Here is a 19,298-nt window from a genome sequence, read left to right as displayed (position 1 = left end):
ACAGATTTCGCGTGAGACATTATCACGTTTTACGTGAGCGTCTTTCGAATTATGTATGAAGATCTTACAATGGCGGTTTTTCTGAAGTTCCCTGATGTCGTGTTCGCCCGGGATGTTGGCCAAATATTTTCTAAGTGACTTGGAGACAGTTCCAGTTGCTCCTATAATTATTGGGATTACTTTCACTTTCCACATTCCACATGTAAGAATGTAATTAATCCGTCTACTGTCTTAACGTAGCCTCCTAAAAGAATCAATGAAACAGTAATTTATTATTATTAAGTGCAAATTGCAACAAACGATCCACGTCAACAACTCATAGCAGCTCCTTCATGTTTACAACCTTCAAGATTGTGTATAGAAATACATAAATAGACTGGACATGTCAGAGATGATGAAACTTCATACAGAATTTTACTATAAAAACCTGAAGAGAAGATACCATTTGGTATATCGCTTGTAAATGGGAGGACATTAAAATTTATATGATTTCACTAGACTATGAGGGATTGGATTCAACTGGCTCAAGATAGGGATTGGTGTCGGGCTCTTGTGAACCCCGTAATGAGCTTCCCGGTTCTATAAAGGGAGAGAGATTTATTAACCAGCGATTTCAGTCCACGCTCTCTAAAATGCGTCGTAATGTTCTACTCGCATTTACCCCCTGCGCCTTGTGGATGGCCTCACCAATCCAGGTTCTCCCATTAAAATCCTTTAAGGATTTCGAACACAGTCACTGGATTTACTTTATCCCAGTAAGGATCTGTTGCCATGCTGAGGAAGGACTAACCTATTGCAGAAGAAGACTTTAAAACCTTTGGAACAAAGTTCATCACGGGGAAAAGTAACGTCCCTTTTGAAGATTACTTGGTATAAATATCGATAAACACAAACTTTATACTTCGAGATCTATCTGCGTGACTAAGTATTGTCATAGGCCAGAGTTCAGTAGGAATAAATCTAGAAAACAGTTTCAAAGGATGGAGAAATCACTAGAAAAATAATCTTTTTGTAGGAAACTGCTTCTTTCCACTGCTAACATATTATTTAATTATCGCAAACCCTCACTTTTAAATAGTCATATTTTAACTTAGCCAATTTCTACGCATTTATAATGTTAAGGATAGACTTGAGGTTCTCACAGCGGTGAATATGAAGATTTCTGCCTTCTGGGTTATTGCGCTGTGTAGTCTGGTCGATGTTAACCAACGTTTCAGAGGTCATACTGCCTCCGTCATCAGAGTATGAAGATTTCTGTCTTCTGGGTTGTTGCGCTGTGTAGTCTGGTCGATGTTAACCATCGTTTCAGAGGTCATACTGCCTCCGTCATCAGGGCGATGAGTATGAAGATTTCCGTCTTCTGGGTTGTTGCGCTGTGTAGTCTGGTCGATGTTAACCAACGTTTCAGAGGTCATACTGCCTCCGTCATCAGGGCGATGAATCGCCCTGATGACGGAGGCAGTATGACCTCTGAAACGTTGGTTAACATCGACCAGACTACACAGCGCAATAACCCAGAAGACAGAAATCTTCATGTTAAGGATACTTTATCTGGCTGTTTGTAGCAACTTTAGATTTATTCCCGCTCTGAATAATAAAGCAGTTAATGAGATGTTGAAATAGGCGTTGAACAAAAAATGAATTCCTCGAAGCAAAGTCATTCTTGAGAAGTTTACCTTCTCTATCCATGGAACTTCCTAACTTCTACGTAATCCGAATGCAGCTGAATTCAGCCCACGTTCTCACTTCCCACATCTTTAAGTAAATTTCAACATTATCTCACATCGACACAAATGTATAGCGTGTTCCGGTTCTCTGAATAAAATCTGTATGTATTTCTTATATTCGCCGTGCGTCCTACAATAATTCAATTCAATTTTTAATTATTAGAGTGTGATGTACCAACAGCCAGAAGGCCAAATACAGACATAGCACAAGAGATGAGCACGCGAACACAATAATAAATACAGAAGGTAATAACAAACATAATACAAAAATATATAATACTTAATTAATTTATAAAAAAAAATGGCCTTCCGAAAATTTAGAATTCAGCCCTTGGAAGATTCTAAAGTTAAAGTTGCTGGCACGAATGAATCATACTCCTTTCCAATATGCCCGCCGCTCACACGTGCCAAGTGGAATGCATACGTCATCCTGCAGCCTTGGCCGAGGATCGATACGGAATCCTGTTACGGGCATGTCCCGACCAAAGCGTATCTGCGTGTCGGGCGGTAGCCGATCACAAAAGACTTTAAACACACTCCGAGAAAGAACTGGCATGGATCAAGATTGATCAATATTTTAAAATAAGGACCATCACCCTCTGTCCTGGTCTATGATTTTTTTATATATAATGTAGACCTGGTGTTTGAATTAACGCCGTTGCAAAATACTGCAATGTGCAAGTCCACTTTGGCATCCGAGGGGCATCGGATTAAATATGAATTTGTATGAAGGAAATGTAAAACTCTTATAACCATAAATGTCGCTTTAAATAATTCATAATCCACTCAACATTAGGTAACGTCATGCAAGCAGAATCCATCTTGGTTGTCCATAAATTACCGTCTTTCCATGCAAAACCGAAGTATCATTACCGATATCCATTTAACGAACAAAAAAATAAATACCATAAGAGCAAAAATGTTCTAGTACACACTAATAAGAAAGTTAGTCTCCACGTGTACATTGAGAAAAAAGTATATGTTCATTTCGCGCTAACAAAACGCTTGACAAATTCGTAATATACAAATAGGTAATCAATTATTCGTAAATTCAGCGATGTTTAAATGTTAGATAATGACAGTTACGTTAGGTTAGGTTAGGTTAGGTTAGGTTAGGTTAGGTTAGGGAAAGGAAGGTTAGGTTAGGTTAGGTTAGTTTAGGTTAGGTTAGGTTATGTTAGGTTAGGGAAAGGAAGGTTAGGTTAGGTTAGGTTAGGGAAAGGAAGGTTAGGTTAGGTTAGGTTAGTTTAGGTTAGTTTAGGTTAGGTTAGGTTAGGTTATGTTAGGTTAGGGAAAGGAAGGTTAGATAATGTTTAGGATCTACTTAGCAGTGTGGACGTTATCAACAAATCTATTTCGGGAAAGCGAATTTAAAACTGCAAAATACGTTGCAAAGAACATGTTATGAACGACCGTGTATCCTGAAAGGAAATCATTTTTCAGGCTTGTTATACTTCAGTGCGCAACTTATGAAGACGTTAGGAACATAAACTGAGGACATTTAATAACGGAATATTGAGGGGAATACAGAATCTACGAGAAAGGATGTAACAGGCGGTGGGAGAAATCTTCGCCAAATCGAGGGTATAAAATGCAAAGACGAAAATAAGGTACGGGCATGTAGAATGCATAGAAAACATTATAAACATCAACCATGCAAAATCTTCGGGCCGGAACTCTGAAGAGAAAACACCACTTGAGACTCCTAAACGTAGATGGGAGGATAATATTAAAAACGACATTGAAGAAATTGGCTATGAGGTTCACGACTGGGCAACAACTCCTACGAACACAGTAATGAAACTTCAAGATGCATGAATAAATATCAGAAAATTTATTTCGTTGCTGGGTGAGTTCCGACTTCTCAGACAGGACATTGAAATATCATTTCCTCATTCGTAGTAGCCAAACACTGGTTCCTGTCCTGAACCAATTCATTACAGGCCACGCCCTCACACCCTCTAATTCATGATCCATTATCAAGTACAAATCGGTCAACCTTTTTCCTTAATATTTCCCACCTACAATTTTGTATAGATCTAATTTCCTTCATGCGTTCTACACGTCGTCCGTCTGACCGTGGCCTTTTCTTGACATAAATTTCGGTACAGAATATTAAAGTAAGACAATAACTTTCCTTCAGTCCTTAAATGCATATGAAAATCGATCAACCTCTTACATAATTTGTCGCAGCGTCATTATATATCTATGATCCATCAGCCAGTATGAGAGATCCTGTTTACGAAGCCATTTCCGAGATAGATGATAATTTCTCAGTTTCCACGGACCAGTGTTTGTGCATCTACGTATAAAATTAGACGACGAAGTAAACCATTACCCTAGAGGCACAAAACTGAAACAGAACTTTATTAAGCTAATGGTGACAAACGAGTTAACACACGTAACTTAACACCGGATCATTCATTACTTACATTAGCAAACACAAGAAGACGTGTTGGATGATGTCAGGACTTCGATTTTCCTTAAATACGACGTCATGACGTAATACATCGTAAAAGAAGCCTGCAATTTTGTTGTAAAATTTTAATAATCAAAATGGCAGATTCAATGACAGTTATCGCACGATACGTATAGTTAAAAAAAATCAGAGAATTATTTAATAAAATTGATATTTAAGTGGAATTGATGACGTATAAATTAAATTTATAGTAATTGGATAAACTGTTGTTTTGTATGGGTGTGAAACATGGTCTCTCACTCAGAGGGAGGAACACAGATTGCAGGTGTTTGAGAATCGGGTGTTGAGGAGGATATTTGGGCCTAGGAGAGGAGACGATGGGGCATGGAGAAAACTGCATAATGACGAGCTTAAAAATCTGTACTCCTCCCCCAGTATTGTCAGGGTGATTAAGTCGAGAAGAAGGAGATGGGCTGGGCATGTAGCGCGCATGGATGGTATAAGAGATGTGCACCGGGTGTTGGTTGGGAAGCCTGAGGGGAAGAGACCGCTGGGGAGACCTAGACGTAGATGGGAGGATAATCTCCATCGGGAGGAAGCCTGAGGGAAAGAGACCTCTGGGGGGACCTAGACGTAGATGGGAGGATAATCTCAGGCGGGATCTATGGGAGATATGAATTGAAGGAGACTGGATTTTGTTGGCCCAGGACAGGGTCCGGTGGAGGGCTTTGGTTGGTTCGGTGATGAACCTTCGGGTTCGGTGAGCCATCTAGTTAGTTAGTTAGTTAGTAATTGGATAAAATGCATTATACGTGAAGACTAATTCATTAAACTCGGTATAAGTTTCAGAAGTAAATAATACGTAATGGAAAATAAGAGTGAGTAAGACAGACAGGGAATAAGCTGTGGAGAGAAAGAATGGATGAACGTTACAATAAAAAAGATATTAAACAGCGTGACTCAGAGACAATAGGTGAAAGGTATAAGGCAGAGAGTAAGTAATTGAAATGACGAGAGCGAATGTCTCAGTGAGCAATTCTGAAAGCCAATCAATAAAAATATAAGTCTGTTGCAGTTTCTTCATAAATTCAGGCTTACGTTGACAGAAATTTAATATCAGTGGCATTTTATTTGTACTACAAACAAAAGAATGTCTTCGTGCATTTCATTTATAAAGAATAAATCGCCTGTGTAAATAATTACGTCTGTGTTCTACGTCTTTAAAAGCGTCTGAGCATATTAAATAACTCTGCTTCACAAATTCAAAATTCAATTACACTTGTAGGCTAATCGTGGTAATGAGGAAGCCAGAAAAACTTGACAATACAAAAACAAATTATAATACCCCAGACGTCACTAACAAAATCCATTGTGTGGATTCTGTACTGAATCCACTCAACACTGTTCATATCATAAATTAAGCATTAAAAGGAGTAAAAATAGTCCCATTAACACGGGTCCGATTTCGAAATAAATACGTGCTAAAAAATAGAGAGTTTCAGTTTAAATAATTTGAATTAGATGCATGCCCTTAAATTTCCGAAAGGTTTCCATGAAAATGTCTAAGGATGTAGTATACATATACGATTTACACGAGGGCCCAAATATCGCCCCTTTGATTTAACTACTGTAGTAAATCCACGCGATGCATTTATATCATATTAAGTAGGTATTTGTCTAAATAAATCTCGTAGAATTTAATACCATAATTACTCAACCCCTGCGTTACCTAAATAATGGTAATGAGATATTAAATCCGATCTTCGCTAGATAATCACACGCTACAACATAATTCGTAAAATAAATTCATAAAACATTGATGTCTTCTTCAGTAACTATTTTCGATTTGTATTTGGTTTTACCACAGTTACGTCTCGAAAGTGAAATTGATAAGCTGAGATTTTTCGTGAAACTCTCCAGCTCCTCCAACATTTTCCTCATTTCTAATTCATTGTCACCCTTTCAGATGATCATTCGTTTTGTTAACTATGTCTGCATCTGACACCTCATCTATAAACAATTTACGAATCAGACACACCACGTGTCTAAATTTGTCCGCTCCGGTACGCGACGTGTGATTTGGAAAAACCCTGCGAGGAGCTGCAACTTCTCCGACATTCGTGTACGGCAAGTAGTGGAACGATTCTGTCAGGCGTTAGATGATTAAGTGTCATGTCGTAGAGAATAAAGGATTCCTACCCTCAAGAGAAAATGGCAGCGAACGTGCTTTCATACAATTTAAATATAAATATACAATACACGTGTTGTTGTTGCAAAATTCGATTTATTTGTAAGATATTGATTTAAATTCGTCCAAGATATCTGTGCTGTAAACTTTCAAGCGAACTTACTTTCTAGAGCTACAATTCTTCTATTTCATATATAAGCAGAAATATTAACATAATTTAGCATTTCACTGGTATTAATAATAACGACAGTTCCTTGTGCTAAAGTTATAGGAGCACGTGACATTATGTCATATACAGGCTCTGTTATATTTGCGTAATTCAGCAAACAAATGGGAAAGATTCTTATTTTTAAAAAAATCAAAAAAGGGAATTTGGAATAAAAACAAATCGACTAAAGCTTAAAGCTGACCATTAAACTTACATTTAATGGCAAAAAGGAGTTTTCTAACTTCACGTCGATAAGAAGGTATCGATTTACGTAGTAGAAATAAACGTACCATTTACGTATCTAATTGCGTTACTATTTACAGAACATGATCAACGTTTTGCTTCGTATATTATGGGAAAGAAAGGAAAGTAACAAATGAAGGAATCAGGTAATGTAAAATAAAAAGGGGGAACAGTCTTCGACTTTTCTATCAATTTCTTATGTGTACAGTCACGTCAATACGACATTTGACACTTCAAGTAGACGTGCATTGCCGCTGAGTCCACGACTCTCTCTTTACGACACAAAATTCTTTCGGAATCTCATTGATTCCACCGGTAAAATATCACAGTTTTCTTGTAGTGGACATCGCTTAGAAAAAGAACCTGGACTCTATTCGTATCGAGCAACTTGAAACCAGTTATAGCTTTTGGACGCACTAATAAATAGAATTCCCGCAACCCATGACTATGCGAAGGTTTTAGATTTACTCAAGACTGCGGACTCAGACCGAGATGTCGGTTGCTCCTTCCGTGAAGTCCGGCATCACTTCGCTTCGCGGTTACTCTGCCTAGAAAACTCACACTGCGAGTTGACAGCTATTCTCCTGACCACGAAATCTTGCGAAATATAATCTTGAAAAAAAAAAACTTCTACTGAGTCCAATGTCTGTTATTATTGCTATTCTGTGTTAAATTCTGACGTAAAAAGTAAAAACGTCCCACTGTACGCCATGTAGGCGCTTGGGGGGAGAGATGGTATAGCTCCTACTCATTCTTGACCTCGGCACTAGATGAGTGGTCAGCATCACGCCCTGGCCGGCTTTACCCCCGGGAAAGGACCCCGGTACCCATTGTAGAGGAGGCTGGGTGGGCCCCAGAGCCGGTCTGGACGCAGAGGCTAGAGGATAAATCCTCTGCCTCCGTCGGGGATCGAACTCCGGTCGTCCAGCCCGTAGCTAGTCACTATCCTGAGCGAGTTACCCGGGTCTTGTTAAATTCTGAGGTCGTAACACAAATCTAAATGATAAGAAATGCGGGTCTGAGATAAGGGTCTTGAACCCTGGTTCACTGGGATTAAGGAAAAATTAAAGTTTGTGTTTCAGTTGTGCTCTCTTGGTTAGGTAGAGGCCTTTCGTGGGGTTAACCCCCGTCTTCGGAGTGCTACCAAATATCAAAACGGAATTATAATTACAGAAGTAATTTTCGATGTAACAGACCACAGGTTTCAGTCCTTAAAACCTATATGAGTTATCGTGTTAGAAAATTGTAAAGTAAATAGACATGAATCGGAACACAAGTTAACATAATTCTTATCTGGACTATTGAAAATGGCATGCAACTAATTTATAATGGTTAATCCACTGTTCTTACTTTTAAGGCCTCATAGCATTTGAAATAAGGTCGTGTTGATTTATTCGAAAGCTATTTACTATAAGAATTTCAACGCCTAATTTAGATCAGTAAAAATCAAAGTAATACAAAACTTATGTTTGTTGCTGTCTTACTATAAGCTGACTTTTGCGCATGAAATATTTGAGAGATCTACAGTTTCACCCTTCAGCAACAGGGCGTGAATGTCAACTACACCAAAGTGCAAAGTCAAACATGGATTTTACACACCTGTCCCATCCTTTCGTTCAAATATATTCATGTCTGACATTGCATTACTACACGAATGTAACATTTTACAGTGCTCGGCGTCTCTTCATATTCTGTATTCGGAGTAAAAACCAACTTTGCAATCGCATCTTAACCCAAGATCAGCTTCTAGAACTCTCAAACGTTCTCGTGTTTCATAAAGTATATCATGTAAGACTTGAGGTTCTCACAGCGGTGAATATGAAGATTTCCGTCTTCTGGGTTGTTGCGCTGCAATCGCCCTGATGATGGAGGCAGTATGACCTCTGAAACGCTGGTTAACATCGACCAGACTACACAGCGCAACAACCCAGAAGACAGAAATCTTCATACTCATCGCCCTGATGATGGAGGCAGTATGACCTCTGAAACGCTGGTTAACATCGACCAGACTACACAGCGCAACAACCCAGAAGACAGAAATCTTCATACTCATCGCCCTGATGATGGAGGCAGTATGACCTCTGAAACGTTGGTTAACATCGACCAGACTACACAGCGCAACAACCCAGAAGACAGAAATCTTCATACTCATCGCCCTGATGATGGAGGCAGTATGACCTCTGAAACGCTGGTTAACATCGACCAGACTACACAGCGCAACAACCCAGAAGACAGAAATCTTCATACTCATCGCCCTGATGATGGAGGCAGTATGACCTCTGAAACGCTGGTTAACATCGACCAGACTACACAGCGCAACAACCCAGAAGACAGAAATCTTCAAAGTCTATGATGTTTATACTAGAAAAATTCCCGTCAATATTAAAATTAGAATCTAACTTAAAAGGCATTTTTAAAGCGTAATAAAGAGCATTTAAAAATTAAAGTCATTACTTAACCTTGATTAATTACAAAAGCTGGGAAGCCTTAACTATTATTCCGTAAGACCCAAGGCATCGTAACAGCATTACCATGGCAACAGCTATAACATCGCACACATTCATAAATATTATCTTATAAGGCTCAAAATCCTGTAACAGATTGCAGGTGACTAAGCACTGTGTACTTCTAACACACGTATTTACAAAATTTATAATATTTAATTATTTGTTAGATGGTATAGTTGCGTCATATTGTAAAAATATATTTAATTATTCTTGTCCGTCTAATCACAATTTAAAATTTAAAATTAAAATTAAGATAATTAAAATATCATGTGATGTTCCTATCGAAACATTCGATTTACATTTAGAACATCCTTTTCTTACGACATGTTTCGGTTCTTAAATGAACCATCTTCAGGTGTATAAAAATTAATTAAAATTATATAAACTTAAAACTTAATCATAATTTCTTATATGCAACTTTTTTATAGTTGTTTATCAGTTAATAGTGATGTTCACTTCCAGATTCCATTTTAATATATTTGAAGTTGTTTTACATATGTGCGTCGTGTTTAAGTAAACTTTAATACTTCCAGACACATCGGAACTCATCTACACCTCTCATCTTTGGCCGATGTAAGAACATCAACAAAAACATTCACCAACAAAAAAGTTTGCTTAAACACGACGCACATATGTAAAACAACTTCAAATATATTAAAATGGAATCTGGAAGTGAACATCACTATTAACTGATAAACAACTATAAAAAAGTTGCATATAAGAAATTATGATTAAGTTTTAAGTTTATATAATTTTAATTAATTTTTATACACCTGAAGATGGTTCATTTAAGAACCGAAACATGTCGTAAGAAAAGGATGTTCTAAATGTAAATCGAATGTTACGAAATAAAGACTTCAATTATAACCTATAAACTTTAATTTGTATTATTTCCGGAGCAGCAGTTTACAAAGACATGTTGGTCAGTGAGACTTCTGACATCCCCTCGATCAATAGAGACCCTCGAAGCGGACTGGGGATTCCCTAAATACGCATGGTTTGACTCTCAGTTCACGGGGCCTCCAAGCAGTTTCGCCTTCCGGAACTCACAGGCCAGCCACGTCTCCATGGCAACGAAACAAGCAGAATGCTCGAACAACTGTCATTTCATTGTGCGTTCTCTGCGCACGGCTCGTAAGCAGAACGCTCAATAGGGAGGTCGTGTGTGTCATTTACTAATCTGTCTGCCTCTCCGTCCGTAACATTTTCGAAACAACGGATTATAATCAGATATCGAAAGTCAACACAAAGGCTGTTGAATAATCTTGATTTTTTTGTACATTTTTATAATCCCTGTTTTATTTAAAACCAAAATTTATAAAGTTTCTCGAAATTTGACAATACTACACGATATAAAGTACAAATCTCCTGAAATTCAGCAATATTTAACACGATTATCTGCTTCATGGAGCTGCCAGTGGCTCTTAAAGACGTACGTGACAAATCTGAGTATAATTTTAAAATAGCGTCTTACGTTTTATGTGTCAAGTAGTTGGCAATTCTGTCTCGCATTCGGGAGGTCTCGTAGTCGATTTGCAGCCCAGAGGCAACCATAAGACTTTCATTTCTGTTAGACACGTTCTAATACTCATGATACGTTAGGTTAGGTTAGGTTAGATGTCTTAAACAATTTCAAAATATAAATAATACGAAAATATCCCAGAGACATTGTTCCTATCACTTCAACAAAAAGAGACAGTAGACAGCTGAAGAAACACACCACCATTTTCCATTTTTATGTATTCTTTATAAACGATTACTCAAAATATTCTAAGTGATTATACAGTGTCCCATAAACTCTTTCACATTAGCGAGATCCAAGATAACAAAATTTTACATTATCTAATGTGCTTTAACGTGTGTTTATTCAGTTGACATTTCACATTACGAAACACCCTGTGGACAATCGAATTGTCTATTAAATTAAATTTTTTCTAAGGGCTTTACAGACACGCTATATAATTTATGTATGTTACATGAGTAGTACTTATTAAATTGGAAAACCCGCCAGAGTTGTGTAAAATTCTTCAATGGATGAGTTGGGAAAACATTTATACGACACAAATAACATCTGACACAATATAAACAAAAAATGTAATTACGTCTAATATCGTACAACTCATTACTACAAATTACCCTACTACAGGCAATTAACATTCCGTTACATATGATGTGTGTGTCTGCGTATTTATACACATTTAAAAGTTTTTAAATTTTTAAATTTTAACACTTAATTTTAGCATTATATCGTAAATTACGTGCAATATTTCAAACAGAGACCTGATAATGGCCACATATCAGCCGAAACATGCAGGAAAATATTTCACAACAGCGAAAAACTGTCGCGTAAACGTGTCCATGAGGAATGTCGGTACATTAAACACGAATCTACGATGGTAACGAATAGGCAACACAATTTTCATCAATGTTATTTTAAGGAAAAGTACAAAGTTGAAATTGGGGGCGTGTGTGTCTGTCTGTTTGTTTGTTTGTTTGTTTACTTACTTATAGCTCGAGAACGGATACACCGATCTGTATTCTTTTCTCTTGAGACCAAGAAGATGTCAGAAGATAAAGAAATCCGGAAAAATATTCTAAATTCCATTCTCGTTGAGGGCGGTCCCTGCAACCCGGAAACCAAGTACGGCAGAAAAATGGTTCCAAGACCAAAGTGACGAGGAGATTACAAGAATTAAGGTCACATAACCTAAAAACTATCCTGGGTTCGAATCCCAGTAAAGATGTTGCGTTCAGTGTCTATTTTTTCTTATAATATCCAACGATACATATTGAAGGACTAAGCGTATGAAAAACTTTCCGGCCATAAATACTGTGGGAAAGTATTTACCTTGACACTGTGGGCACTCTGATAACAAGCTATATATTTGTTTGACAGAAATGCTTTCGTACATTTTGTCTATTTTAAAATTAAAATTAAGCCAGATCCATTTCCTTTAAAACCATAAGCATACGTCATATAAGGACTCGTCTACTTCACAGTTGAATATGTAAAGTCTGTTATTGCAGAACGGAATTTGTTTATTCCATTTTCATAAACAGAATTAATTACTGCGACAATGCTACTTAATATGAGGGTTCAGCTCCACATAAGTTACAGTACTTGTGTTATCTTTAATCAAAGCGATATTTCAACGTTTCTTAATTCGCCAGATTGAAATCCCGGGTTTCACGAATCAGGTGCAATTTGCATGCCGCTGGGACAGGTTCCGTGGATCAATACGGACTCAGCGTGGCCCCGTTTACTCCAGCGTTCAGTGACTTCCTTTCTCCTAACGAAAACAACTAATCTCGTACAATCATACTGTAATGCAGTTACGTAAATAAATGTTACAAGATCCTGCCACTTCTACTCACCGTTTGTTGGCTTTTATTTGCATCGCCAGGCGAGTTTCAGGCCTGTAGAGCCATCGTCAGTGGTCCGGTGTCAAGATATTTAGTTTAAATTACTTAACAAGTTCATTAAGACCATGAAATGAAAATAACATTGTCATAATGAGATTTCTGGTTTTCAAGGAGACGAAAATAAAAATTGCTGTCTTCTAGATTGTTGCACCGTGTAATCTGGTATAGATTTATCGACGTTTCAGAGACATCGCCTTGTATAATATCATAATATTTATTGTGATAACTTCAATTTTCGGCCACAATCTTAAAATAATCGGAAAAACCTAATAAAATTTGAGTAGACCTACAAGTGCGTTTTTCAGAAGTATTTTTTGATGTTTTTGTAATTGGTAATTTTGACAGAAAATAGTCCATTGTACATAAAAGTTGCTACAAACTAACGAAAACGAAATAGCATTTCGCCGTAACAAAAAAGTTACAAGTCACAGTATTAGTGACGTTTATAAAGAACATCTAAAAAAAATACACACACATTATAACATGGAATATTAACCGCGTGTGTATGCATCTTTTGGGATGTTCTGTATTTAACGCAAAGTACGAAATTCTCTTGTCCAAATCTCCAAAACTGTTCAACTTCGAAACGGTAAATATTGAATTAAATTGACTCAAATTGACCCAAGGAATATTCCTACAAGTTTTGCATCAACATCTCGAAACACTCTCTATAGTGGGCCGAAATTCGCCCTAACAGATTCTTTGTATATACTCCACATAAAAAATTAGACCGCAAAATGTTTACGGAGGTACAACGCGGGGATTGACGTAACCTCTTCATTATGGACTCACTTCCTGGACTTTAAGAAGGATAGTGAAATCTATGAGGATCCAATGGGATGGACATGTAGCACGCATGGGGGAGACTACGGGTGCATACAGGATACGGTAGGGGATCATTCTGGTAAACGACCACTGGGCAGACCAAGAAGGAGATGGGAAAATAACATCAAGATGGATCTTTGGGAGTTGGGCTGTGAGGACGATAAATGGATGAAGTTGGCTCAGGATCGTGGCCGGTGGCGGGCTTTGGTGTTGTGGGTTCTGTTACCAGGGAGGGAGTTACGAATAAAATCACGTGTTTACAACACACACACACACAGACGGCAGGCACCTCACTGTAAATCTGGCTGGTTTGCATAATATTTAAAACCGCCATATTAGCTCTTAATCTCTTTAAAATGTGGATTCAGCTATGAACATAGGTGCCGAAACGTCGGTACAGAACCGTAAGACTACCATCGCAACAACCCACAACATCACACTCTCTACTCAACACCGATGCGAAAACCTGATATCCTTTAACTTTCACTAATGGCTTATTTAGCGTAGGTGTTGTAAAATGTTACGACCGTGGTCTACTTAAATGTCGCACTGCGGTGATCTATGGTACACCACGCGAAACCTCAACCAAGACCGAGACTCGAAACGCATACTTCTAGAACACTTCACGAAGCGGTTTGCACTAGAGCTCAGCAAACTAGTTTATTTGCTTTGGAAAACAATTCTCAAGTTTCACTTCCCTCAGAAAAGGAAACACATTCCCTAATTATACAGGGTGATTCAATTTTAGACTTCAAAGTTTTGAGGCCGTCTTACGTGACCACAAACAAGTAAAACAGGAAAATACAACATCTTTACGCAAATGTCGATACTTCAAGTTATACGTGGCACGTGTTGAGTGAGATTCCCTGTAGCAAATTTCTTGGTCATCATGGTACCTGCCCGTGTTGGTTTTATTCTAATCACCTATGGTTTGTTATGATTTCGGATAAACAGCCTGCAAAGTTAAGTGCACAAACGGGAATTTGCAAATTGGAATCTTATCCTTGTTGAAGTGCGCAGAAATTCTTGGCGAAGCAGAACGATTGTTAGGTTAGGTTGAAGCTACGACGCACAGTAGAATAGTCTGATTGACCACGTGGGTATTCACAGACTAACATCATCCAAAACAGATGAGAACTAGTTTGGCCTTGAAAACACAATTAAGAAACAGCGAATTACGATTCCTCCTACTTAAATAGAAATTTAACGCAACTAAAATGTATTCATGCTAAAATAACAAGCACCATTCAAAAATCTGTCGTAACGATGCTGGAAATGTTCTTAGAATGCTTTCACGTTTAGACGAGTCATTCCAGACGACAAACGCAAACTTAGATTTTCATAGGATTAAGGGTTTCGTTTCCAAAGAAGATTTAACATAATTGTGTCATGACACGTCCTTATCATTGCAATATACAGTTCAGTTCTACATACCGAAACACCTTCAAGCCAATGGCCGACAGCGAACAGAAACATTCTCAGACAACGGGTTATTCCATTCCGAATCTAGTGTAACTGTTCACAAATACGTAGGAGAAAAATGCACCCCTCCACTCCAGGGAGCTGAGATACTTTGTCTACAGTTACGTGACGAAGTGGGTGTTATTTCACACTTAACATCTCTGAACCTCATTCTGGTACTAACTGCTGCCTTGTTATTGCGCAGGTGAGTGCCATATTAAACCAGCACTCAAAAGCGTATTTGACATTAAAAAAGTAAGCAAAGAAACACGGACTGAACTTGTAAAACGAGTTCTTTACAAGAAATGAACGAGGCCTTACCCCCATATCACTTCATTTTATACGCTATTCAATGGACTTTTATTTATTTTCGTGAGAGTAAACATGTGAGGGTAGATAAAACTGTATAGAAATGAATTCAAGGCATAAGATACACCAAGAAATCAGAAACGCATACAATTTAGTTGTAAAACTTAAATAAATCTGTAAATTGTATCAGATACAATAACAATTTGTACCAGCAGAACGTATATTTTATGCTTTTAAAGTCAATGTCTTTAGTAAGAGCACTGAGCAGAATGTTCTTTTACCAGTGACGGAACATCAACTTCGAAAAAAAATGGGCTTGTACCAACCAGCAAAAATTTATCAAATACTTTCGCGGGCCGGATTACAAGTGGTCGCGGGCCTCCAGTTGCACCACGCTGATTTAGACATTAGCCGCAACATTCTATCGTGCAATTAGATGCTAACTCCCCCTGAGCTTTAATCTCTTCCAAATTCGTCTTCAACCCGAATTTATGCGTCAATTTATTGTTTCCCTCCTTTTTTAAACTTCTACTATTTGAAGAACAAGCTCGGAAAATGTATCCTGTACTTGAATGCACACCTCGTGTGTTCTTTTCAACGTGCATTTGGCTGTTATAGTCGGCTTAGTAGTTTTTTGGCCGGAGGAGCTGGCGGACGGGCCTACTCTGTGTACCTGAGGTGGCACGGTCAGTGCATTTCTTTTGTTTGGGCATTCAGCTCCTCGGTGCAGTCAGCATTATAGGATCGCACATGAGACTCGCTCCTAGCCTTCCCCTTGAAAATTCCAAGCTGGCGGACGGGCCTAGTCTGTGTACCTGAGGTGGCACGTCCAGTGCATTTCTTTTGTTTCGGCGTTCAGCTCCTCGGTGCAGTCAGCATTATACCGTCGCACAAGGGACTCGCTCCATTCTACTTGTTCGATAGTTCCCCACTTTGACTACTAGATCGCAGCACCTCAGAGTCAACCACGACTTCTCTCGTCCGTCATTTTGTTACAACAGTCTCGAAGGATAGCCCAAGTATGTTTTTGAAGTCGTGCAGAACAATACAACCTCCACATCAAATTTCATCCGAATCCGGTGGTTCTCGAGTTCAATACAATGGACGGACGGACACTACCAGCCAACAATGCGTTATGCGTTCTTTCCACGAAGTCCAAAGCGGTGTGAATCAGAAATTACGAAGCTTTACGTAAACGTTTCCCAATAATGTGCTTGCATTAAGTTTTCAAACATCTAGAACCTACTGCTTCTTTCCTTAGAGAGAGATATCAATACACTATACCATTACGACCAAGTACCTCCACGACTGTATTTCATATCCCAACACACCAAACTCCGAACCAATTCTAAAGATTAGGTCAAAACATCCTTACAAATCAAATGTTTCGAATAATCAGGTAACCATATGTAAATGATGAGATATTGTAGGACTCCAGAACATAACAATCACATCTCAGTTCTGAAAGTAGCAGGCGAGAACATCCAATTTACTGCAGTGTTAAATCAGCTCATTTAGATAAGTTAAAAATATTCGTATCTAGATCCGAAGGCCATACAGCACATGCTTATTCCCCAGTCACAATTTCGTGCAAGCTCAGCCCCACAAAATGAAAGACACTTACAGTCCCATGTCCACAGACTGCGTCGGGTCCGGCTGTGGCTGCTGGTGTTGCCGTCGCAGCCTCCAGAACGCGTGCCGGGCCGCGACGAGCCTCGCCAACCCGTACCGCGCCGTGACGAACCGGACCGGCAGGAGCACCTCTCGCTCAAGCACGGGACGACCGGCGAGCTACCGGGTCATTCGATGACTGAGCGCAGATACCTAACTGCTCCCCGCGCACGCCCACACGACCACTCCCACCCTGGCGGCACGTTGGGAAACCTCACGTGCTCCCTGCAGGCAGGGGTGTTCAACCCATTTGATATAATACGTATAACCACGTTTCGTTACGTTCCTTACAATAAAATTTGCACGTATTACGCATGGATGGAAAATTTTAAATGATACGCCTTTTACATATTAATACGTCGTTCCTTAACGGAAATAAACGGGAAAAATAATTAAACAAAATATGTTATATTATCGAAAGGCATACTAACTTAGCTTATAAAATGTGTACACATCTAAATCATCTTAACGTACAAATTTAAGTCCATGTTCATTCACTGGGATACTTAAATCACAGAAACATAGATGAAACACTAGAAGCAAATACCTGCTACCGTTTGTCAGAAAAGTGTCTGGCCGCTATTCCCCCGTCCTCCCCCACGATTTATTACACTTTCCAAAGGCGCGGGAGCATTAGCGAGAGTAAAATATTATCTTTTGACAGAAGACACTTCTTACGTACAGATATATTAAAATCAAGAGGAGAAAATAATTTAAGTTGAAGGATTGTACACTTTAAAAGGTGAAACCTGTCGTGAGAGGATTTTGAGCTAAGTGTTTATCAGTGTGAATCAGGATTTCTTGGAATGGTTTCTTAGAGTGAAAGCGATTATAAGAAGCCTGCGAGTCTAGGTGTTAGGACAAGTCCATTACAATTATTCACTACATTCATTGCCACTTCAGGCTGTGGTGATAATGAGACCGTTTAGTGTTAAAATTAAATTACATCACAGTAACAAGATTAAGACGTAGGAACCTCGGTTTCACATGTAAAAAAATCAAAATTAATATTCATGAATGTTCTAAAATGTTACCTTATTTCATATAAGATTACGTTAACACTGTCGCAAATTTTGTCGATTACATATTTTTAATGAAAACTTAGTGTAGATCAGTGAGATAAAATAATTGTGATAATGTAAGATTCAAGATTAACATACCGTGTATATATAACCAGATTTCTGAGAAAATCAAATTTTTACCCTGAGTCAACATCTTATATTAAAAATCCTGTGCCATTAACATCAATCTTGTTTTAATTAGCCCCATTTATAAATCACTCCTCGGCTCCTATTGATGACGTAGGCTGTGATACTGAGACGTCTATCTGTAAGTTATAGAGATTTGAAAATAAAAATCCTCAAGGTAATGACAAAGTTACCAAGATTAAAGATAAAATCTGGTAAGAATATTGTTAATAAAAATCACATCAAATGTAGCAAACGCTCTATGTTAAAAGTTTAAAATACGTCAAAATTGCCAAATTCAACAATTAGGTTAGTGTGGTCCCCATAAGTGGCAAATATAAGACTTTCCATGTCTGTTTAGAAGATGGCAACCCTAGACAACGATAGTGTCTCTGAAATATCATCTATCGGGTTTTCATGTTTCAATGACGTACTGATGGTTACAAGTCAGTACTCAACCAGAAGGTTCTGAAACTGACCAATTAGACTGGCCTGTGTCTGGTTTATCCGTCTCCTGTAAAAATCCTCTGCCCCCGTCGGGGATCGAACCCCGGTCGAGATGACTGAGGTGGCTTCAGAAATTTTGTAGAAATGACACCAACGGATTCAGAAGTGTTGCTACAAATGTTGGAATACAAAATATCAGGCTTCAAAGTGCATGTAAATGATTGGTTAGCTTCACGCTTCGGTCGATTTACCCATGAATAAATCTACTATACCCACATGGGGCAGAAGGCTAAGTTGTCCCCAGAGCCAATCTGAACGTTGGGGCGAAGGGAAAATCCCTTCGAGTCACGAAATTAAATGAGCTGTTTTTCATAGCCGGAAATTACTTATCACATCCCAGAAAGAATTCAATGACACTCACATCGCTTGTCCTCTGTGAAGTGTTAAAACTGATATTACCGATATCTCTCCTCTGAAAATCACTTTCAACGTCTAAATTTCATTATCTCGAGTCAGATATTCCTCGAACGAAGTCATAAGAAGAATTTCGTCTTCCTTAATGTTATTTGTACCTTCGCATTTGTTACAACCCCTGAGAGCGACAGCTCGGCTGGTATGCGTTGCCACAGCAACCGACAACAGGATGCGAGGATAATCGATTATTTCAGCCATGAAGGAACTCG

At 38.5% G+C, this 19,298-nt stretch overlaps 1 protein-coding gene across 13 annotated transcripts in view; it reads right to left on the bottom strand.

Moving 5' to 3' along the window:
- Ih (hyperpolarization activated cyclic nucleotide gated potassium channel Ih) overlaps positions 1-19,298 on the bottom strand; it is a 381,399-nt gene that overhangs the window by 251,922 nt on the left and 110,179 nt on the right. The window contains exon 1 of one of the 13 annotated variants that reach the window (XM_087359938.1): positions 16,935-17,125. The exons of the other annotated variants lie outside the window; for them this stretch is intronic. Within the exon in view, the coding sequence (XP_087216064.1) occupies positions 16,935-16,942 (8 nt within the window). The 5' untranslated portion in view covers positions 16,943-17,125. Of the gene's footprint in view, positions 1-16,934; positions 17,126-19,298 lie in introns of those variants that run through there. 13 annotated transcript variants of the gene reach the window in all.

Source organism: Zootermopsis nevadensis, unplaced genomic scaffold, assembly GCF_977971745.1.
Source record: "Zootermopsis nevadensis isolate Lab colony 2312 unplaced genomic scaffold, Znev_1.0 Znev_ptg000003l, whole genome shotgun sequence".
Lineage (NCBI taxonomy): Eukaryota > Metazoa > Arthropoda > Insecta > Blattodea > Termopsidae > Zootermopsis > Zootermopsis nevadensis.
The sequence above is the reverse complement of the archived record's forward strand: the minus strand, read 5'-3'. Positions and strand labels throughout refer to the sequence as shown.